At 34.9% G+C, this 25,691-nt stretch overlaps 1 protein-coding gene across 1 annotated transcript; it reads left to right on the forward strand.

Moving 5' to 3' along the window:
* On the forward strand, positions 12,405 to 14,163 carry LOC18793683 (zinc finger protein CONSTANS-LIKE 5). The gene is made up of 2 exons (XM_007223037.2): positions 12,405 to 13,360; positions 13,450 to 14,163. Exons 1-2 carry the CDS (start codon positions 12,596 to 12,598, stop codon positions 13,834 to 13,836), a joined length of 1,152 nt encoding a protein of 383 aa, XP_007223099.1. The 5' UTR covers positions 12,405 to 12,595; the 3' UTR covers positions 13,837 to 14,163.

Genomic DNA, 25,691 nt, shown 5'->3' on the forward strand with positions numbered 1-25,691 from the left:
TTTTATTTTTATTTATAAATAGTCTGATCTGATGTTATCCGAAACATCACCAAACACAGTATAACTTAGTCAGATTATTTATCCAGAACAGCACCAAACGCCTTATAATATTATGAATAAATAGTCAGTACTTTCCGGAACAGATTAATACTATTCGACGGAAATTAGTCAGTACAGTCCGACGTACCAAACGAGCCCCAATGGTGCAGTGGCTGCAACATGCCAGTCACGTGGGCTTTTTATAAAAAACAACTGAAACCGGTTGTTTTGGTTAATCGGTTAAAATAGGGAAACAAATTCAAGTGCCTTCAAAACCTAGACGCATATTCCATTTCCCCAATCCCCTCCTCCACAGCTTTCCACAGCCACAGCTCTATTTCACAGCTGCGCAGCTTTCCACAGCCTGAAATATGGCTCCCCCTACTTCGTCTTCTCCATCTGAAGAGCAGATTTCAGCCGAAACCCACAAACACACTTCGTTTCTCTAGCTGTTCCTTCATCTAGGTAAGTTCGTGAGTTGATTTTCATTATGTGTAATTGATGGTTATGTTGAATTTATTTTTCTTTTGTGTGAATTTTGAACGATGTGGCTATAAATGAAATTAAAGATATGCACTTAACGAGCTGCTCTATTTTTGCTTTCCAGTAACTTAGAGTTTAGCACTGTCCTGGTTTGTCGGCACTCCCCTCGTCTGCCGTCCGTACACCCTCTCGTGGAAGCCTCTGGTCTTCACTTGTTCTGAAGGTAAGTAACAACTATTTTTAGGTTTAGTTAATTGAAATATTGCGGTCATTACTTGGGGCGAGTCATGGGTAACTTCAAAATGCCGTGAGGTTGACTGGGTTTCTCACATTCATGGTTGTAATGGAGCTGTTAGTGGGTTCATGCAATTTGAAGTAGTGTCATGCAATTGCATATTACTATATGCAATTACTAATCGCCTGTGTGAAAATCCTGCTCATTGTATGCAATTGCAGTATGTAGTTTTATATTTTAATTAAGAAAGTAAGGTGATTTCGTGATAGGTAGGTTTGATTGTGTTTTTGAATATTCAATTTGGATATTTTGTGATGGAGTATGAAGTGTTTGGAATGTGTAATGTTTAGGATTGGTTGAGATTTGAATTGGGATTTGGAAGGATTGTGATTCCCGTCCAAATGCATGAGCGGGTTGTCTACGTTATTTGTGCAAGGTTCTAATGGAGCTATTAATGGGTTCATGCCATTTGAAATAGTGTCATGCAATTGCATATTGCTATGTGCAATTATTAATATCTTGTGTGCAAATCCAACTCACTGTATGCAATTGCAGTATTTAGTTGTGTTTTTATTTTGTGATGGAGTGTAAAGTATTTCGAATGAGTAATGTGTAGTAATCTATCGTGTTTATGGTTTATTGAGATTTGGATTAGTATTGAGATTCTCGTCACTAGAGATAATTGCATGATTGTGTTGTGAACTTGATTTGTGCAGGTTATGGATGCCCAAAAAAGTGTTCAAGCGAAAAAAAAAAAAGCACAAGGGCGAGAGTAATTTAGAACATGCAAGAGTTGGCCAAGATGCGTTTTTCCATTTCATGTAAGTTACAGATACATGTATCTAAAAAACATAAATAGGGTTGATTAATATTAGGATGATTTTTGGATTGAAAAAATGATTGATAGGAAAAAGGAGTGGGATAAAATTGGGCAAGTGTGCAGTGCACAGTCGGACACTAAGGTGAGAGATGACAACAAATTGGGTCACAATATACTAAATATTTTATTAAAATGGATTTTACTAAATATAGTACCTATTTTTACCATAATATAATTAAAGACCATCAAAATTACAAAATATATCATTATCCCATTATTTTCAAATTTCAAAATTTAATTTTAAACCAAAACTTACAGCTATATATGGATCAACAAAACGGCATCAAAACACCAAAAACTTAACACGAAATGACATCTACTCAAATTGAACGCTAACCCAATCGCGCGACCTTCACCTTTAGAAACCGCCTTTCCACAGTTTCACACTATTCCCAAAAACTCAGAGACTGCTCAGCGACGATTGTTCCACGGTAAACCACGATCAACAACAATGACGACCACTGATAATCGAAGCCGATTCTCATTAGAAAAAACCGTAAGAAAATCAACGCTCTAACACAAATTTGCCTTCGATTTTAGGGATTAAGGATTTTAGACATTTTAGCTACTGTTCATTATGCATGCTCTCTTTGGAAAAATATGTCCAATTTTGCCATTAAAAAAAAAAATATGTACCATTTTGCCTTATTTTCATTTGCACACGAACACTCTTGTCGAAGAACACTATCGTGCAATTGCATGTTTGCAATGCAAACGCTGACCGCTTGTATGCATATAGAAGTATGTAAAATTGTGGTCTTCTAATCATATCTGGTTTGGAGGAACTCTAATTGATCAGGAAGTATGAATCCTAATACCAGTGGGATACTTAATCAAACAGTGCGTTTACATTGAGATATAGGAGTATCTTAAGAATTCCAAATTCTATATGGATTAAAACATCCTATTCCTAAGCAAACAGGATTCCTTTGAGTAGTCCTTGATGGGTAAGGTACTGGAATAGATACTTGTAAATAAGGTCCCTTACCTATCGGTAAAAGCACACTCATAATAGAAAATTCACCCCATCCAGAGATAGAGATAAAGTGCCGAGTAGGATAAGAAGATCCTTATTCACAATATCTTATTAAGGTTAGTATTTGAGATTCAAAGACATGATAGAATTTACAATTAAACCAATCCAATAGGTACAACAATGATGTCATCACAAATACAATCGACTAACATGGGCTACTTTCTCTGCCAAATTTCCTTCGAATTTGCTTGGCTACCAAATAAAAAATATGATATTGTAATATTGATCGGTTTTCAAAAAAATATATATGTATTGAAATTATTTAAAATTATTTTTACACAAAAACTTATCAAAAGAGAATTTTATTTTTCTTGGTCGAATATCAAAAGCCATATTATGCATTAGGTTTTTTTTTGGGTCAAATATTATGGAGTAGTTTTATATGTTTCCATGTAATACAACAAGCTCACATATCGATGGATTTATCAAAAGATATTAAAAATTGTCAAGACATGAACCTAAAGATAGAAACTATTTTGTTTTCCGAATATACCCCTAAGAAAAAATCCAAGAAAATCAGGCAGCCAAATCAATAGGATAAATCTGAACGGTCAGCGACCCCTCTGTCTGCCACACTGGCACGCTGACAGCGACCTCATTGAATTCCAAGCCAATGCCTACAAATCCACAATGAATGGTTCCAGAGGGGTAATTCTGTCCATCTACTTGAAAAAAAAAAAGAGGGCAACATTGAACGCACCCCATGACGTAAGGCTAAAAACCAAACTTACCTAAATTTTAGTTTCCTGCCTGCCCGCTAAGGGGATCCGGGCTCGAGTAAAGCAGTTCCACCTATTTTTCATGGTAAAAGTAAGGAAAGGTAATGGTAGTTATTGTTCATGTAAATAGTGTATTTCTTAATAATTTTTTTGATGCATTTTCACTTATTATTATGGTAATTTAAGGTCAACTATTATTCACACTAGCCTCTCTGCACGCGCTTCTGCGCCTGCGAGAGGCTTTTTTTTAAAAAATTTAAATTTATTTTAGAATTAAAAAGATAATAGATAGTTGTGTTCCATAAAAATAGGATCCATTATCTGAATTTTCTTTTAATTTTAATTTTTTTAATATGAAAAATTGTGAATTTACCATATTATCCTCATTTAATTAATAATTCTAATTCTTAATATTTGCATTAACCAAGGGCATTTTCTGGTATTTTGAATGTTTCACCATTCTCTGCCTTTTGCTTTATATATATAGATGAGATATGAAAAGAGGAATTTGTATGGAGTTTTGGTATGGGAAATGAAGAATATGGCTAGATATTTATAGAAAAAATGTTTCTTAATTATTTTTGGTACTTTTTTCAAACTTTTAGGTATTTAAATTGGCCGATGACATCACATTGACGTCAGCATGAGGTCAGTTTGCCTAGGCAGTAGCTCAGGCAAGTCTTGCCTTTGGGCTCGCCCGAGCTTGGTGGACCTCACCGTTTGCCAGGGCTAGGTTTCACCGCTAGAATGGGTTTTGGGAGACTAGGAGGCCTTTTCCCAAAATTAGGCTCATCGCTGGAAATGCTCAAACTATGCTACCTTAACAGGTGGGGTCCACCGAAAAATTTGTTGTCAAAATATATATTTGGCAAGGATCCAGATCCTCTACTTTGAGAAATTATAAAATATTATGATAATATAGCCACATGGTACATCTTGTACACGTGCTATAATATAGGTGGATGACAAGGTTTATTTTCCTCTCTTTTAGGGAATAGTATCGATAAATATCCACGTATATTATCACGTGTACAAGATCTACCGTGTGGCTATACTACCTTAATAATCTATAATCACTCTTCGGCTTGGATATTCTCTGCCATGATTTGTTTGAATTTTCTTCTACACACATCATCTCGTTAAAATTTCATCTAAAGGACTATAATGTTGACACATCACACAAAACCCGAACGCCTAAAAAAAATTTTAAAAATAAATCCTAAACCTAACGTGTGTTTAACGTCTTGTAGCCGTTCTCTCTTATTCCAATTTTTTTTGTTCTTTTCAATATCTCTCACTTAAAGAGACATCATTATCTTCTCCATCTCTATCTTACTCGTCTTCTACTACCACTGTCCTTATAGAAACAAACACAAATTCAATCACTAGATTGTTCTTACACAACCCAGAAATTCTTTGAAAAAATTTGAGTAAAATAATGGGTTTATATAGAAGTAAAGATTCCTCTTGGAAGGCCATTCGTTATTTCCAATAAAAATAGATGCAACCAGTGATCTCACTATTCGTTTTGTAAAGAATGATATTTTGGTTCAGAAGTTTTGATTCATATTTCGTACTTGAGAGACAGGATTTGTTATATAAAAGCAGTTTGCAGGATGACATTTTGGGCATTGGTAAGAACTGAATTTCATATGGGAAGAGAAGAGATTGTGAGGTTGGAACCAAGGGTTTTATTGTTCACATAGACTTCGGAAGAAATGTGAGCGTGTTGAGATGCTGAAAATAAAAATGAAAAAAAATGGGAGATCACGTTAACTCAAGTTAGTTCAATTAGGGATTTTTTTTTTTTTCCTTTCTAAATAAAAATTGTGAGGTTTTTGGGTTGGGTGCTGCTATTTCCACCCACCTGTCCTATTTTCCCACCACCTTATCTTCCCACTCACCATGTAAATTTGAAAAAACACAATCCTATCTTTCCCCCCACCATTATTCTTAAAATACCCTTTAATTATTAATTCAAGCAAATTTTTTCTGTTAACTTGTGAGTCATTTAAATTTAATCTAATGACTGAAAAGAGCAATTGTTTGCTCTAATTGGAGAGATTGACGACGAAAACAAAACCAATAGAACTTGTTTTCAACATGAGCATCTGATTACATATTGGGATTTGCTCCGAGGGAGGAGAAGACTTTTGCCATGTCGATCATTGGGATTTGTTGGCCTCCTACAAATGGGAAGACTACATGATGACTGGAGCATATAATGAAGAATCCATGATTTTGGCTCAAAACTTTTGGGGTTATGGTTTTAGGATGGAGATAAGATAAGAGGTTGATGGGTGCTTTGGATTTGACGTTTGATCTTTGTGCTTTGGATTTTTTTTTTTTCAACTTTTTTAAATTTTAAGTTCGGGGCAATTGGTTTGTTTTTTTAATCATTTTTCATAAGTCCTTAAAAGTCATTTTATGAAGGGATAAATTTGTTTTTAAAATTTTGAAGATAAGGTGGGTGGAAAAATAGAACAGTTTGGTGGAAATAGCAGCACTCTTTGGGTTTTGTATGTGATGTGTCTATATGAAAGCCCTAGAATGAAATTTTAATGAGATGGCATGTGTAGAAGAAAACTCAAACAGATAATGGTAGAGATAATCCAAGCAGAGGATCCAGATCCCTTTGGCAACTCTCATCAGTCTCTCTCGAATGAAATTTCATAAGTGTAAATCTACTTGACCCAAGAAATCAAACCTTCTATCTTCCCTCCTTACCCTGAAAGGAGGTATTCCTACTTCCTACAAATCAAAGTTTGACACATATGCAAAAATTATTCATCAAAAACATAACAAGAAGAATCTCAGTACACATATCAAACTGTGATTAGCAAGAAAGTAGGAATTCCTACTTCTAGAAAAGGAGGCAAGTAGTTTTCTTTCCATTTTCTGAATTTTAAATTTTATTTTTCATCTTCTAAATAGTAACCAAAAGACCAAACGAGTTTGGTCTCTTCTTCCCCGCTTGACTCCCTTTCTTCGAGTTACGCATCAATGCTATAGTGAAACCAAAGGTGGAAACATGAGTTTTCACTATGTTGGGATATAAATTTTTGCCTCTATTATGGAGAGTATTTTTGCCCACTCTCCTTTCTTTGGGCTAGACATCTTTTATTTATTTATTTATTTTTATGCGATTCAAGGTAGAAAGAAACAATAATTTTCACTATGTGGGGATGTAATTTTTTTTTTCTTTTTTCATTTGGGTATATTATGACGAGCATTTTCAGAGTCCGGACTAATGTTCCCTAATTCGTGTCCCCACCATTTCCATTATATAAAATTTTGACATGTGTCCCTCTATTTACACAACTTAAACCATCATATAACATTGTCAACATAAATGAAATTAGAAAAATTAAAAGAAAAAAAACAACCCAACATATGATCCAATATATTGGATAAGGGATTTTCCAATTCAAATAAATCCGATCAAAATTTAGGATTGAATCCAATATGATCCAATTGATATTTGACTGGGTTGAATCGGATTATCGGCTTTAAGAACGAAGAAAATATAAAACATGAAACATTTATTGTCAAGTTTGATCTAATCACAATTGTTTTTAATAGACGTATATTTAAAATGAAAATTAAATGCTAAACACAATTGTTTTTATTCTATAATATATTAAACATAACTAAATGAAATGACTTAAAATTTTTCATAACATGTTCTGTTTCAAACACCTACAAGAGCCCAAAAACACATAAAACATAACTAGATGGTATTTGATTGAATTCTAACAAGTAAAACTATCATTTGATCCAATCACGTCAATTTTAGAAATCAATGAAGACCCAATCTAATTGCCTAACTATCAAAACCAATGAAAATTGGAGGGGATTGATTGGTTTGGGCTGATTGGATTGGGTCTTGAACACCCATAGTCACGACAATCATGATTGGCAAGAATCCTATCACCTACAACACAAACCCTAAAAACTAAAGTTGCTTTAAATAGTACCACAAACCCTAACTTAACAAAAAAGACTAAATGGAAATAAATAGGAAAACCAAAAATAATATATGAATATTTCTTGAAAATTGTAACTGTTCGGCCTATTGAATAATAGAATTTGGCCTAGAATTCCATTCCGTGGATGATAGAAAAGTAGTATGTGTAGAATCTTTTGGTGTTCTTTTTGAAACGACTTATTAGGCCATTCTAGTTATGGGCTATATTCCAAATATAGCCCTAAAATAATACAAAATCCATCTCCAGTTATAAGCTAAACAAAATTTTGGCTAAATTTGGAGGGCCACATTTGGCCCTTTAGGCCTTCTCCAGTCATAGGGATAAATATAGTTTAGGGCTAAAAATTTAAACCTCCAAAATATTAATTTTTTAAAGAATAGTCAAGACTAAAATTTTCCATCTCCAGCCATGTATAGCTATATTTTAGGACCCTTCATATTTTATTATTTTGAGAAAAACTATGATAGAACACTCATATATTCCATAACTATGTATTGTTTAATTTAATTAAACTACAACTTAGAGACAACATTTTTTAATATATATATATATTAAACAAAATGAATTTAAAAATATTTAAAAAGGTTTTAAATAAATAAATAAAAAATAACTTTTCAATAAATAATTCTGACCTCCTACGATCAGAAACCAATTATATATATATATATATATTTAAACAAAACGAATTTAAAAACATTTTAAAAGGTTATTAAAAATAAAAATAAAATCCTAACAGCTAGCTGACGTCATCGATGATGTCAATGTGCCTTTAATATTGTTTGTTGGATCTGTAGTTGCACGAGATGTTTTGTGCTCTTGCCCACATGTGATACTTTCTCCTCTGGGAAAGCACATGTGCTGAGCCCACAAAAAAATTTGGCCTAGGCTAAAGTTTGCTACATTTGGGCTAGTTGGAAGGCTAAAGGGCCAAATGTGGCCCTCCAATTTGGCAAAAAAAAAAAATTTAACTCATGGCTGGAGATGGGTTTTGCATTATTTTAGGGCTATATTTGGCCTATGACCCATAACTGGAGATGGCCTTAGCCCTCCAACCGGGCCACATTTAGCCCAGCTTTGGCCTAGGCCAAATTTTTTGTGGGCTTCATACATGTGCTTTTGAAGAAGATAAATTATCAGTGTAGGCAAGAGCACGAATCATCTCGTGCAAATACATATCCAATAGCCAACAATAAAAGCGTTGACGTCTTCGATATTTTTTAAAAGCCTTTTTAAATGTTTTTAATTCTTGTTGTTTAAGAAAAATTTATAAAAAATTATTGGTCATGACCATTAGAGGTCAGACCACTGAAATCCAACCATTTGTATTTGTATTTTTTTTAATGTGGTCATCTTATTAAATGTTTTCAATTCGTAAAAAAATTATAAACAAATTACTGGTCATGACCGTTGGAGGTCAGACCATTAAAACCCATCCTTTTTTTTTTCTTTAATAAATAAATGTGGTCACCTTTTAAAATATTTTCAAGTGTTGTTTAAAAAAAATTATAAAAAATTATTGGTCATGGAATATTGTCTCTAAATCTATATATATAAAGCAAAAAGTAGAGAGTGATGAAACATTCAAAATACCAGAAAATGTCATTGGTTAATTCAAACATTAAGAATTAAAATTATTAATTAAATGAGGATAATATGGTAAATTCATATTTTTTCATATTAAAAAAATTAAAATTAAAAACAAAATCAGATAATAAGTCCTACTTTTATGAAACATAACTACCCATGTTATATTTTCTTAATACTAAAAATAAAAGAAAAAGAAAAAAGAACGCATGTGCCAAGAGGCTAGTAGTAGTTTAATTAAATTAAACAATACATAGTTGTGGAATGTATGAGTGTCGTACTATATTTTTTCTCAAAAATAATAAAATATGAAGGACCCTAAAATATAGCCCTGCATGGCTGAAGATGGAAAAATTTAGCACTGCATTATTCTTTAAAAAATTAATATTTTGGGGGGCTAAATTTTTAGCCCTAGACTCCATTTTGCCCTATAACTGGAGATGGCCCTATGATCTAAATCGGAACTTGGAGTCCAAATCAGTAAAGGCTGGATAACAAGATATGTCTCTTGATTAGTGATTTGGGCTATTGTGTATGTCTGCAACTAGTTTCATCTTGTTATTTTCCTTTGTAATAAATTCAAATGTCAATTCAATTCATGTTCTTATTGCACTAGATAAACTGTGAAGTCCAAGGCATAAAAATGAACCAATATCGAGCCAGTTCTCCATTCATAACACAATAGTTTGATTTTTTTATATATTCAGATTACGTACGTAAGGCGCAAGTTATTTAATCTCTCAATCTATTTGAATCTTTTCAATGCTAATAGTGCACGTTTGCTAACAATATAATCTCTTTACCTATTTCTAGGAGAGGGGGGGGGGGGGGGGGGGACTCTATCGGAGGTAAGGTTCCTCCTCCCGTTTGTGGTTGAGGAGGTAGGCTACTTTTGTAGCCGACGACCACTACGCTTTATTTGGTGTAGAGTACTCGCCTAATCCTCTAGGATTTGTGCCCGATTTTTGTACTTGTTACCCTTTTTTCCTCATGAATAAAACACTATCGCCCTTGTGTTTCCCAAAAAAAAAAAAAAAAAAATTCTCTTTACCTATTTCTAGGACTGGTAAGATTTGAGGTAGACAAGAGTTAAATGATTATTTAACTTACATTCCATTTGTTCATTGAACCGACTTTTTTAGATCACAACACTATAGTGCATTTAACCTAATCAAATATGCACCAATTGGCTAGGGTTTTTATTTGATGATGTTGACAATTTTAGCTCGTTGAACTGGCATGTAGGTTACGTGAAAGAACTATACCAAGGCAATGAGATGGTATGCTAATTAAAAAATAATTTAAAAGATTCACTATTATACCTAATATAGGAGCCCAAATAAGGCCACCTTGAGTCTCTCCATTTACTATAACAGAGTTTATTGTAAATAGCGAACCTCTAGAACTAATGAAAAACTTGAATTTTTTTCATATAGAAAGGTTTTCACATTTTTTTTAGCTGACATGTATTTCAAATGAGAAAAGAAGGGTTTTAAAATTGAACTAAAATAAGAAAAAGAAATCATGTTGAAAAACAACCCTTACCTCTTTCCCGTAATGTTGGCAACGAGGTTATAACTTAAGTGGTTAAAAGCAGTTATCCTTACACCAAAAGTCATGTGTTCTAATCACCCTTTCCCATTATCGCTTGTATAAAAAAAATGTTGGACATCATTATTTCTCTTATCCCTTGTTGTTTTTCCTAAAATTCAAATTTTGGCATAAATGGTGTTTAATTAATTGAATCTAAAAAGGAAAACAATAAGAAGGAAATGTGTATAAACTTGGAAAGACATGCGTATGGATAATTTTAGACATGTCAATGAATTGGATTCTAATTTGAATATGATGCAATTTTTTTGATCAAATAGAAACTTCATTAGATAACAATACTAAAAACAAACCGCACTACAATAATTTGAATATGATGCAGTTAATGGGATATGAATTGAAATTCTCAATTCAATAGTTCGGTGATGATTTGAATCTAATAACTCATAACTTAACAAATCAAATATACATTAGAGGAGATTCGATGGATTAATTATCTTATTCTACTTAATATAATATAAACTTAATTTTAATATTATGTTTACAAATGATATATATGAGTAGGAACAATCTGAGTTTTTCGTGCATTGAAAATATTCTTAAATAACCTTCGTTGTACAAAAAAAAATAAGGTAAACTTCACTTACTATACTAGATGCTCACACAAATTATTCATTAGTATATACAAGGTCCAAAACTCATCAAAGTAGTATCTAGAAATTCGTAATGTGATGTATTTTTTTTTTTTTTTTATAAAAGATAAATTTCATTAGATAAACTTTAACAGTATAATCAAATACATTAATATGACAAAGTCCAAGAGGAAAACAAACTAACATGTTAAAAACAAAACTAACAATGGACAAAATCTACACTAAAACTACTATCCCACATCACCACAATTAACTATAAGTCCAAACAAAGTCCACATACCCAATATAACCGAAACCAAAGCAACACATGAGCCTAAACGAACCTTACCACCACTAACTAAAGAAGTACCGCCGCAACCACACCCACCATCGTATTCGTAACATATTTGGGGAAAATATGGTTTCTAGCGATTTACCTATGCATAAGAGCGAACAAATAAATGAAAACGACTATATTGGCAAAGAACAATTGTGTGATTTGTATCAACCTCCGTCGAAAACGATGTAGATCCAAATTTAGAGAACATGATCCGTGTTAGAGAGCGGGCTTTGGGATAATGATTTGTTGAGAATGCCTCAAAGTGGTGATGGGGAACTTCAATCAGAATATGACTTAGAAGAAATCACCATAAAGGGCTTCTTATGCAAAACGCCTAGTGGACTTATTTACTAACCCAAAAGAAAAAAGCGAGGATAAAATGAGGGAAAGAGGGGCAATAACGCTTCTTCCTCTTCTCCCCTTCTATGAAGTTTTTCTTTGAGACTCACAAAAAGAGAGAGCGTCTAGAGTTTTCTCCACTAATTTATGTGATGTATTGTTAATTTCATACTTTCTTTCAATCAAATAATTAATAAATTCGTTTACTTATGATTTGGTGTTAGAGAGTCTCATAATTTTTCAGAACATAGGCAATGACTTTTCATCGTTTCAAATATGAAATTATTAATCTATAAGTCAATGCCGTTTCCAAGTATAGCTTCTTTAAATTTCATACTTACATGGAATTAAATTAACTCCCCTCTCCTGAGTATCCCCATTTCTTCTTCAAATTTCATGCTTCCATGGTCCCAGCTCTCCCTGGTCGGCACAGACACATGACAACTACTAATTATTTTACACAAAATATACAATTATTATTTTATTTGTATGATGTAATTTCCTTATAACAAATATCAAAATACCAAATTTGTCTATCAAAATTGTGCGTGGCTGAGAGTCGTCCACGTGTGCTTCTTTTACTGGTCAAGACCCAGATTTTCCCTTTAGATAGAAGATAGCAAGCCTAATAACATCACCACTTGCATTAGGCCTCAGCCTACACAGGACACCAGAGTCTTCTCTCTTACACAAGTCCACAGCATTTCCACAGGCATTTCCACAGCAACTAACCAAGCTGCGTGCCCCGACGTCGTTTTGAAGACATCCATGGGAATCCAAGCCGGTGGTTGGAGGACAATGGCTGGCGGCCTAGTCGCGAAGCCGTGCGACTCGTGCAAGAACTCCGCCGCGGTGCTGTTCTGCCGAGCCGACTCGGCTTTCCTCTGCTTGACCTGCGACGCCAAGATCCACGCAGCCAACAAGCTGGCCACGCGCCACGAGCGCGTCTGGATGTGCGAGGTCTGCGAGCAGGCTCCTGCGTCAGTCACGTGCAAGGCCGACGCCGCCGCCCTCTGCGTCACGTGCGACGCCGATATCCACTCCGCCAACCCCCTCTCCCGCCGCCATGACCGGGTCCCGGTCGAGCCGTTCTTCGACTCGGCCGAGTCTATCATCGTCAAGTCCGCCGCCGCCTCCTCCTCTGTCGACTCCCTCAATTTCCTACTCCCAAACGGCGCCGTTCCGTCTCACACTAAAGACGATGAAAACGACGCGGCGTCGACCTGGCTTATCCCCAACTTGAATTTCAACTCGAAGCTCCAGATGGATATTGCTCCGGATATCATCAAGTCCTCCGAGTTGTTCTTCCCCGAAATGGACTCGTTGCTGGAGTTCGATTACCCGAACCCGATCCACCACGATATTTCGGGTTCAGGTACGGACAGTGTTGTTCCGGTTCAACCCGACCCGCTACCACCCCCTTCACTCAACATCAACCGCGTCTCTGCCGAGCAAAATTGCTTCGACCTCGAATTTTGTAGAAGCAAGCTTTCTTCTTCCTTCAGCTATCCAACTCAGTCGCTCAGCCAAAGCGTACGTAGTTAAATTAAATTACATATATCTCCTTCCGAAATTTCGGAGATTTGTACTGATTTTTTGGGCTTTTTCTTTGTTGTTTTCAGGTTTCCTCGTCGTCCGTGGAGGTTGGAGTTGTTCCTGACGGAAACTCCATGTCCGATATATCGTATCCTTTCGGCCGAAACGCGAACCATAACGTTTCGGATCCCAGCGCACAGGTCTCGGCGACCACCGCGAACCAAGTGGCCACACAGCTCAGCGGACTCGACAGGGAGGCTAGGGTTTTGAGGTACAGAGAGAAGAGGAAGAACCGAAAGTTCCAGAAGACCATCAGGTACGCTTCGCGGAAAGCGTACGCCGAAACTCGCCCGAGAATCAAAGGCCGGTTCGCGAAACGCACCGAAACCGAAATCGAGGCCGTTGATAACATCTACGGCTCCGCTCAGGGGGCCTTTATTCCCGAGACATACGGCGTCGTTCCGACGTTCTGATAATGATCCTCTGCTCGATCGGCATAATTTAATTTCTACAGTCTAGCAGTGATTGGTTGGTAATGTCAATTGTAAATCAGTGTCTATCCGATAATTTTGATCGGCGGCTTATGAGCCGTTCAATTTGCATGAGCATGATGCTGCGCTTTTGCAACTGAATATTACCCGCTCAGCACCCAAAAGCCCATTTGCCTTTTTCGTTATCTTTTAAATTTCACAGGGGCTTTATAGAAGTCTCTTTTCATGCAAGTAAACCCTTCTTTCTTTTTCACCAAAAGAAAAGTGAAAATAAAATGAAAATAAAAAAATCGTGGATCTGTTTCTGAATTCTGATTGTTTGACAAGGGCAAGTAATGCGGTTGTTGTTTATGTGAATGATATATGCCCTAGTAAATTTTTTTTTTTTGGTTTTTCTACACATTGTCATGTCAACTTAAGAACAATTACTATTCAACAAGAAGGTATTGTGAGATTAGTAAATTGTCATTTCTAATTGGCGAGCTACTTGGTGTCTCAATGACAGGAGTTTGAAACCCGTTGGAAGCATTTTGTGGCCAAAGCAAGCTGAACCCTAAGCGGGAATTAATTTCACCCTTCATGTGTGGGGACACCTCGTGATATTTATCAAAAAAAAAAAAAGACAAACACTATTCATATGTGATTAATTTTATTTGTATGTATGAGATTAAAAAATAAAAAAAATTTGAATTTTTTGGTATTTTTCATTATTTTTTTTCTTTACAATGTCACTCCTTCTAAAGCAAGAATACTATACCACATGTCCATATCTAGCCAACTGCCACCGTCGGCCAGCCACTCGCAGCTGGCCACCACTGTAGGCCACCACCCCCGACCACCTGCCACCGTCTGCAGGGGACTAACTCCGCTGCCCTATATTCACCTTTAAAAAAAAAGATTTGTGTCATTGAAGGGATTCAAACCTTGACCCTCAAAGGAGGAAGGCTCACTCACAAACCACTACACCAAACTTGATTTTGTAATATTTATTCAGTTATACAATATTTATATAAACAATCAACGGTTTTTAAAATTAAAAAAAAAATCATTTCAACACATATTCACACAAAAACTGCAAATAAGAAAAGAAACTGCAACAAAAATACAATGTAGATATCAATTATGTTAAAAATCCAATTGTAGTTAAATGAAAACTACAATGCAGTTTCCAAAAGTCCAATTTTGAGTTCCTTTGCTCTTGGGTTGTTCTACTCTTCTCTTGCCCATCCAATTCCTCATCTGGGTAGCCTCTACTCTTTAAAATTTGTGAGGTTAAAGGCCAAGGAAAGAGCAAAAATCCAATTGTAATTACCAAAACTGCAATGCAGTTTGTGCAAAACTACAATGCATAACCTGTATAAAATTTCACTGAACTAAAACTTAAATGGTATTGCAAAATATCATATGACAGTGATGGCACCAACCATTTCCAAATCAGTACAAATGCATAGCCTATTTTATCTTGCTGGTGGGGATTGAGATTTGAACTTTGTGATGGCTGAGCAGAAAGATTATGATACTGCTATTGTGGATAGTTTTGTTGATGGTGTAAATGAGCCATTTTTAACTACAAATAAACAGACACTCTCATAAGCTAAAGGACAATGAACTTTTTGATAACATGTAGAAGCACGGAGGAGGGAAACACAACCACATCGACTACAACTACAAGCAGAAGGAAATCTACGGAGATAAGAGCACCTTAATCAGCATATTTGTATCTTCAATAGGCATAATAAGCCCAGCAAAGAATAAAGATTATGAATTTACATAAAAATTTGGTCATTTTGAGATTCTCAACCTCAAAGATAGACAACAACGAACAATTGAGTTTCAAAATTCAGAAAGAATGTTGCTTTGATGCATTCAACATATATATTACCACTGTGTTAATATAGGATTGGAAACTAAAGAAAATAAATTATCCAAACAGACACAACAAACTTCCTAAGTGTAGGAATCTAAAAATCTATCTAGCCATCAAAAACTTACTATGAGGGGCCATCCTTTTAAAGTCAAATTGTTACCACCTGATTTGATCCTGAAACAAAAGACTTTAACATGTAAGTTACAAGCATAATTATACAATACCAACACAATCTTTTAAACTCTTTGCAACTCCTGACTGTGCAACTTGTGCCTCAACGGAGAACTTACAATCGACATGCACAGACATGGCAATTAACTTGAAAATAACTTAAACTTGAAACTTACATTTTGTCGGAGGATCTTATACCGACAATCAAGATTTGCATCGACGGCCTCCAATCGTCGTTGACTGCCATCAAGCAATCTGTTGCGGCCAAGCTTAGGCTTTTATCGAAGAACCAAGCGGATAATCGAACTTTGATCGGCGAGTCCTGTGTGGTCTATGTTTTAATCTGGTTTTCGATGATGGGGCTTTACTTCAGAGCAGACTCAGCACATGGAAGAAGAGAGAGATTTCTCTGGATGACATCGTAGAGAGAGAGGAGGTGAGATCTGATTTTGACTAACACTTTAAATAAAAAGGGTAAAATTGTATTTTATCTTTATAATGTAGATAGGGCCAACGAATCTGGGCCTCCTCTTTGGCCAAATCCAAAACAAATTTTGATTCCTATGTATCAAAACCCAAACAAAAATGCTCTATGTATCAAATCCTTATTAGTAAAGATTCTTATGGCTAATACCTAATTTTTCTTAAATATAACATACCTCTTTATAAAAAAATTTGGGCCCCTTAGATAGTGGGCCCAGGGCAATCGTACTGCATGCCCCTGTCCAGGCCGTCACTGTAAGTAGGAAAAATGGATATAAGTTCGATAAGTATCATAAGTTACCAAAAATTTCGAAAGAAGAATGTCAAGTAGATTGTATTTCTTACAAAATTAGCCAAATGTAGTTGATGATTACATCAATTGCAATTTCTTCTTTTTTTGGTGAGTAGCAATATGGGTTTAGACATCTTCCAACAACGGAGACAAAAATACTACTAAACATGCATGCATCTAGGATTCAAAAATAATTTGGGCTAACTTTTAAAATAATTTGTTTTATGAAATTTCCAAAATTGTATATAAATTTGTTAAACACTTATATTATTTACTAGATATTAATACACATAAAGTCCTAACATGTACTCAAACAATTCACAACCAGCTAGCAACCATCAAATTAGTTACTAATAATTTAATAACATAACCTCCACACACAAAAAATTAGCCCATAAATCTCTAGATTACAGATTAATTGAAAAAAAAAAATCCCTAATTTCTACATCCCTAAATCAAATAAAAAATAGACAATCTTTGAAATAAATTACCAGAAAAAGAAGAGTAGAAGAAGAAGAAAAAAAGAAAGAAAAAAGTTGTAGGTAACTGTCACATCCTGGGATCGGTTCCCCCGTAGCATTATTGTCCGCTTTGGGCCCCCAGCTCTACTCTCACAGTTTTGTTTCTAGTAACTCACGAGCAACTTCTCAGTGGGTCACCCATCTTGGGATTGCTCTAGCCCCGACTCGCTTAACTTCGAAATTCCCATGACTCCGAAGCCAGTGAAAAAGGCCTCGTGCTAGATGGAGGTGGGCATGTACATATAAGGCACACCCCCTCTCCGTTGGTCAATGTAGGATGTTACAATCCACCCCTCTTAAGGGCCCAACGTCCTCGTCGGCACACTCGCACCACCCAGCAGAGTGTCTTTGATACAAAATTGTCACATCCCGAGATCGGCTCCGCCGTAGCATGATATTGTCCGCTTTGGGCCCCCTCCCCCCTCCCCCGCTTTGCTCTCAAGATTTTATTTCTGAGAACTCACGAGTAACTTCCCAGTGGGTCACCCATCCTGGGATTGCTCTAGCCCCAACTCGCTTAACTTCGAAGTTCCCATGACTCCGAAGCTAATAAGCTCCCAAAAAGCCTCATGCTAGATGGAAGTGGGCATGTACATATAAGGCACATTACCCCCTCTCCGTTGGTCAATGTGGGATGTTACAGCGACTCACATGTGGAGTGGAGGAAAGGGTGTAGAGGGAGAATTTCACAGACTGAGAGATGAGAGAATCTTTAGGGGGTGAATTCAATTAGGATTCTAGAGAGTTTAAAAAGATTTTAAAAATTCGGATGTATTCAGTTTGGATTTATACGAACTTTAAAAGAGTTTTTACAAGTGTGGGTGTATTTAATTCAGACTTGTATTAACTTTTAAAAAGATAAAAAAGTCAGGTGTATTAAAAAATTTCATATATTTGGAAGGATTTCATTGAGCAATAAATTTTGATAGGTTTTAAGGTGAGATGTATAAATAATAAAGACCATAATAAATCCAAACACCCCCTTCTCTCCAACCACCCACCCATCCCTCCCCCCCACCCCCTAACAAAAAGATTTCACCAAATGCTAGTTTTTCTCTATGCATATGCCCTAGCTTTTTCTCTCTGCAGAAGACGAACAGTTTCCTCCATCTGTGAAGGTGCGCTCCCTATATTTTCTTCGATCAAAATCTCGTTGGGTTTTCTTTTTCCATGATTTTTCTTGTTATTAGGGTATAGTTTGGGGTTATAGGTTTTAGCTGTTATTAAGGTTTAGCTTGGGTTTAGGTTTATGCTTGTTTTTCTTCTCAAATATCTATATACAACTTTATAAGAATTGTTCGTTGAATCACTGGATAGGAAACTGAAATATAGTAACGGACAGCCTTTCTATAATCCAACAAAAAAAATGAGAGGAACTAAGACAATATAGTTTTTCTTCTAAATTTGTTTCTAAATTAACTACAACTTTTAAATGCTCTTTTGGAAGCCCAAACAACCTCAGAAGCCCAAAATCCACCTTATATCACGGCAAACGTATCACGTGCCCCGATCGAAGCTCGGACGCCAAATCTGTAAATTCTTGTTGCTTCTTTTTTCCATTCTTCGCTCCAATTCTTCTTCAATCCATTAAGCCATTTGTTCTATATCATTCATGTGTGTATTCAATTGTGTAGGAGAAAAACTAAGACAAATATAAAGGTGTCCGATAATGAATAGTTAAAGGATACATTAGAAAAAACTTTGCAGTGGAATGCTATTGGATGCTACAATGTAAGCTAACATAAGATGTGTCTGTTGGGATCTATGGATGCTGTTGTACATTTTTTTATGTACATTAGTTATAGATTTTACTTTCCCTTCAACTAATTAAGGTATCCGATAGTGAATAGTTAACGGGTAAAACATTAATTGAACAAATATAATTATCTTTCCGAAACTCAAAGCAAACTTGGCATTGTTTTGATAATTATCTTTCAACGTTTGTAGTGTTTTATGAGTTATATATATATTTTTATGCTTTATTTGTGATTGATATGATAAAATTCATAGCTGCACACTCAAACAGAGTTTTAAAATACACAACAAGTAAATGGAAAAGGGAAGAGCAAACAAGATTATAACGTTTGGAGTGTGGAAGAGAGTAGAATGTCGTTGCAACTCATGGTTGATAGTGCATCCCGTGGATGGCGTGATGCTAATGGAATGCTATGTAAGGCAATTGTAGAAACCAAAATACTCCCTAAGATTAATGAAAAACTTAGGTGTCACAAAACCTATTCTCAATACCCCAGTCTGTTGAAATACTTTAAAAGAGAATACTAAAAATATTCACAGCTTATCTGTCATAACTTTGGGTTTGGGTGGGATCCAACCACAAAGAAATTCATTGCTCCTGAAGAAGTTTGGAAAGACTACTTAAGGTTAGGTTATTAAATTTTCTTTAATTAATTCTGTTTGGTAACTTGAATACATAATTCTATTAAATAATAATAATTTATTATTTTTGTTATAGTCCCACCCCAAAGACACAAGTATTCAAACAAAAACTTGTGAGGACTATGCGGGTCTACAAATTGTACTTGGGAATGCAACTACTATTGGAAGAAACTCATTAGGATTGGGTGATGATATTGACGCAAGAATTTTTACTAATAAATGGGGTGTAGATATGAAGAGAGTGTAGATCTGACAAATTTCCTGTTGAATTGGAGAACGAATCTTCTTCATCTTCATCGTTACCGGTTAATGAAGGGGATCTTGAACTGGGTTTCCAAACACAAGAACAACAACGACAAAATGCTAATGAATAGAGAGTTGGTATAGCTTTGAATATCTGGAGAGATGTTGGGCACAATGACAACAATGAGAATTAAGGATAATGAATAAATGTTGAATATTTTCCTTAAACTTTGCTTTCAAATTTGTTATACATTTGTCACTATATTTCTTGTGAATTTCTTATGAATTTTGCTTTTTTGTTAAACATAATTTTTTTAATTATGAATTTTGCTTTTTGTTAAAAGAATATCATTCATCATTACTATGTTTGACCAAACTATTTGGTCAGAAATCACTAGGGAAGAGAGTTTATGTATTTGAAGTCTTCAGTTACCACAATAAAAAAAAGAAAGGAAAAGAAAGATCCGGAGTTTCTTCCGAAATCATATAGCTATTGCACCATACTTTTTATACTGAGTGCCAAATGAGAGAGCAATCAGAAACAAATGTCCTAAAGAAATAGAGCACCACTTACTGCTCGACGGAAATAGAGCACCACTTCTTGGCTTTTTGATTGTTTGGGTAAGGATGCCAAAGTTAGCATTTAAGAAATTATGGAAGTCTAGAAAAAAAGCCATACAAATCTTATAATAAAATTATATAGAACTCTTCTCAAGTTTATGTGAAATCTAAAACTTTGATAGAGTTCCATGAAATTTGACACTTAAAAAAATTTGGGCCACCTTCTTTTGTCAGAAAAACTGGGCTACGTAGATATTAAAAGATATCTTAAAATTTAAGTTGGGCTCGTGTCTACTACTAAATACATATCTACCTAAAATGTTATCAACTGTATTATCTAATTCTTAACAAGAAACCTAAGAGAATTAAGTTCTTAAACCACATTAGCGTATCACATTATTTTGTACATAATGCAAAACCAACTAGTCATAATAATTTATGTGATAAGTAGATTTCACTTAACATATATTGGTAGAAAGTTATTGTTCCTACCACTTGACAATTCAAAATTACATATGTGAAGTAGATAAATATTGGTTGCCCAACTTGAATTCATATCATTTCTTAACTACACTGTTTTGTTAATTCTTGTATAGACCCTTGCATGTGATGTTGGATATTGTCGTTCGAGTTGAAATCTTCTAGTCCCACATTGAAAGATTAGGAAACCTTCCTAGTCTTTACAAGTGATGGCCCTTCTATAAGTTGGTGCCCCATGTGGGCTTTATATAGTTGCTTCATCACACATGCATTAAAAAGTGATTTGATATTTCAATGTATTTGTTTGTTAATTTTTATTTTCATATATGCAAGTGTCGGTTTCACCCGTGCATCAAAAGTAATTCAATACCTCAATTTATTTTTTTGTTTTTTGTTTTTCTATCTATCCAGGTGCCAGTTTCATGTGTGCATAAAAAAATAATTAAATATTTCAATTTATCACTGTTTTTCTATCCGGATGTCAATTTCATGCTTACATCAAAAGTAATTCAATACTATTTTGCTCCTGCACTTAACAGAAAAGTTGACAAAATTGGCAGTAGGACTATTTGTCATAACGAAACTAAAGTTAAAGGACCACGGAAACCATTTTGAAAATTTAAGTACTCAAATGCAAATCGAGTCTAACCTTTCAATTTACTTGTTTATCAATTGGTTTAAGTTTTTTTGTCAGACAATTAATTTTTTGGATTGCTCAAATCAAATTCAAATTCATTGTGTTGTCCATTCAATAAGCTTGTCCCCCCTCCATAAGAAAGATCTGCCCTGTGCGGCAGCCTCATAGGAGACTTTCTACCTTCACTTGCCTTGCAACTGAAAAATATAAAAAATGCGGCCAGCCAGCAGTGAGCTAGTTTGGATAAAATATCAATCTAGTGGAAAGTCCTGTCGTGTGCAATGGAATATACTAGAAGAAATATATTTTTTTCTGGACCTTTCCGAGACCAATGGAGGGAGTCCTAACATTTGAGGTTTGACAGCTTGGCCTTTGTCTTTTCAAGGAAAGTAAGATCACGTCCACTGATCCATCACCAAAATCTTCCTTTCCTTTATAGGTTGAATTTCTGCGGACATAATATGATAATAATAAAGTAGCATATGGTTTGATATTTTAAATTCTGGTTGGACAAGGTTCCGGTGAGCTTTCTGTCTTCTGGCTGTGGATGAACCCATCTGGCATCTGGGTGGTTACAGATTTGCAGGTTTGGTTACCAGAATGAAAGAAGTTTCTAGATTAGCTTCCCAACCTTCCTTTGAGGTTTGGATACATTTTTTTTCCTTTCTTTTCTCGTCTTGCTTTCCTTTTTTTTTTTTTTTTTTTTCAGAAGAAATTAACAACACTTTCTTGCCTCTGCTCGCTATTTTTGGAATTGAAATATTTTCTTCCTGTCAAGGTACATTGAACAAAAAATTTGTTTTACCACAATAGGCTTTCAAGCTCAAATAGGAAGCAATTTTTGTTGCGTGGTTTTCCAAATTTCTTTTTGATTGTGAATACGATGAATGCTATCGATATGTTAAATTGTCACATAGACATGAGATGGCAAAAATTGAAGGTTAAAATTGATCCAACCGAGTAATCAAATTCTATATGAATTTGAAGGCTTGTAGAGATATGTCAAAATTAACATATCAAAAAGCTTGATGTCAAATATTATTTTAATATTTTTAAGTTATGGACCCCATTATCATTTACTCTCTTTTAAAACTTTATGCATCATATGAGCCACATTTGATTATGAAAATGTAATAAAATAATATGATATTTGACATTTTAGGTGGAATTAAATTTTTTTTCCAAAGTGTCAAATTACCACATAAGTTATAAAATTCAAATTTAACATTTTGCATTTGACATTTCCCTTGGAGATGCTCTAAATTAGGGGTGGGCACTCAAACCGGCGAACCGGAAATCCAAACCAAACCGCACCGAACCAAACCGGAAAAAAACCGAGTTGACCAAAAAGTCAAAAACCGGTCAAAAACCGAACCGGACCGGTTTGGACCGGTTCCGGATCCGGTTCCATGTCTTCAAAAACCGAACCGGGCCGAACCGAACCGGTGAAACTAAAAAAATATATAATTTCAATATATATATTTATATTTAATGCTATATTTTTAATTTCACTAAAAAAAACATAATATTTATTCAAGTTCAATGTCAAAATATCTCTATTTTCTCACTTTAATATTTATTTTTTATATGAAATTGAATAATTTGTTAATTTTCAAGTAAAAAAATAATATTTCAGTTGAGAATTGTATTAAAAAGTAATTTAAAAAAATAATTTTTATAATCCGGTTCAAAACCGAACCGAACCGGAACCGGACCGAAACCGGTTCAAACCGAACCGGACAGTTTTTGAAATTTTTTTAATTAAAACCGAACCGAACCAAACCGGATGAATAGTATTGGATCGGTTCTAATTTGAGGCAAAAACCGGTCCAAACCGAACCGTGCCCACCCCTACTCTAAATAGCTCTTGGTTTGGTGATACTTTTCTTCTCAATGTTGAAAGAGATCTCAAGTTCGAATCTGCCCTATCCTTTTATTTAAAAAGTAAATTACAATGAATGCTACGAATGATGTTAGTGCTTAGAAAAATTATTTATACTCAAATATAGACTGACTAGTAATTATGTTCAACTTTTTTCTTAATAAATGAAGAAAGGAGATTCAAACTTGACACATATTTTAATATTGAAAATAATCATATCACTATACCATAACTAGTTAGCCCTTCTTTGTAAATTAATGAGTATTAAGTATCGTAATCATCATCACCATTACCATCACCATAATTATGGTTATTATCATGATATAATTTTCCTCTTTTCCAACAAAAAGTTTTTGGTTATGCTGTTTGCATTAGGTTTAGAATGAAATTTCACCTAATACATTTTTTGTTTACGAAAGAGAATTCATTCATAAAACCAAAGACGTATAAAGAACGACATGATACAGTGACCTCATTAAAACTTTCCTAGTACAACCTCATGGGACAAACTGCAGGGACGGAAATAGTATCATACATGTCATGGACTAACAAGAGAGTCCAATTCATGTCACTTTGGACCATTATAATAAAAGAACAAATCAAAAACGAAAACTAACATATAGACCTCTGACGAGAACTGCAACTATAGGCCAACACAATAGACCTACATGAGAGGACCGCACAACATCCCAACTATCAAAAGAAGTCTTCTATGAGCAAAATCATAGTTCTTTGACACCCACACAAACTGCAAAGCATACCATAGCAGAAATTAAGAGAGAACACACAGGAGGAACACATAAACAACAGTAAAAGGACCCCTGAGAAATTTCACCTAATACATTTATAGCTCTTAAACCGTGTGATTGAATTGGATTAAAAAGAGACTACCGATTCCAATATAAATTGGATTGGATTGAATCCTAGCCTCTAAAAAGATTGAATTGAATTGCAAAACCAATCCAATTTATATTGGATAAGATTTAATTGGATCCTAACCTCAGTCATGATTTGCGCTTTTAGAATTCAAAACTCAGCAAACATACCCTTACAAAATTTTAGTGACAGAAGACGTCCAAACCATCAATTGTATCATCCAAATTACACTTTGTGTTTTCTCCTTTTGATGAAGGGGTCAAAAGCCTGTCCCATCAATAAAATGGAGGGAACATTACATATAAATATGGTTTGACCTAAATATTAATTGCTACAACAAGGACAGCCTCTCCTAATAGTGAAAAGGTCACACAATGTTTGGAACGTAGTGCCTGTTTTCCATGTGCACGTGCTGTAGCTATCAATGTGAGTTCCACTCTGGATTATGCAGTGGGCTCAGTCACGTGCACCGCCGGCCCACGCCATCTCCCGTGGGCTCTCACCTGTCTTGCAGCACTATCAAAGTGTGGACCATTCCACTTCATCAATCAAATCCAATATCTCCTCGGTCCTATGCGTGAAGTTGCTGAATTTTCGGGTCGGGTAAGCACATTTTTCTTCAAGGTTTATGGCAGAAGAAGATTGAGATTCATTCTATGTTCTATCTATTTATATTCGATGTATATTTAAATACATAGATTCTTCATACGGATATTTGGAACTCAGATGCCTCGTGGTTCGGATGGTCATTTTATAATTTTTGTTTAATTATTATTATTTTTATTTGAGAAACAAAGTGTATATCTAAAATCAACGTAATTTGAGTTTTTTTTAATCAATGAAGTTCCGACGTTTCAAACTTGAGACATTTTTTAATATTGGAAACAAAAGTACTCATAGACCAAGAGCTAGTTAGTGCTTAATTTGCTTATTTCAATACTACATTATCTTTTATGGTTGTAGAATAAATTAGATAGCCAAAATGTTTAGGGATAAATTGTAAAGACAATTGTTTATGGATGCTTGTTAGTTGTTAACAACTGTGGCTCCCACAATGCAGCAATGACTGACAATAGTTTATGCATGTGTGTGAGAAACTTCCATTTCTCTTGTAGTTTAAATTATTGCTTATTTAAAAAAATAAAATAAAGATGCATAGTTTTTTTAATTTAAATTTGTTGTTTTTTTTATACAAACAATATTTTATTTTAATTTACGAGGAGTGAGATTTGCACTTGAGTGCAAAATGAGGAGCTCATCTGTTCTAGCCAACATGACTAAGTCCATATCTTAAAAATGATTTTCATTCTTTTTTTAAAATTAGTTGACATAATGACTTGTGTACAATCCGGGCCAACCCTCGTTATGTTTTGATCTAATGTGCCTTCCGAAGTCCTAAGTGGGGTTCTGCCTCTTATCAACCCCAT

The sequence above is a fragment of the Prunus persica genome, chromosome G1 (assembly GCF_000346465.2).
Source record: "Prunus persica cultivar Lovell chromosome G1, Prunus_persica_NCBIv2, whole genome shotgun sequence".
Classification (NCBI taxonomy): Eukaryota; Viridiplantae; Streptophyta; class Magnoliopsida; order Rosales; family Rosaceae; genus Prunus; species Prunus persica.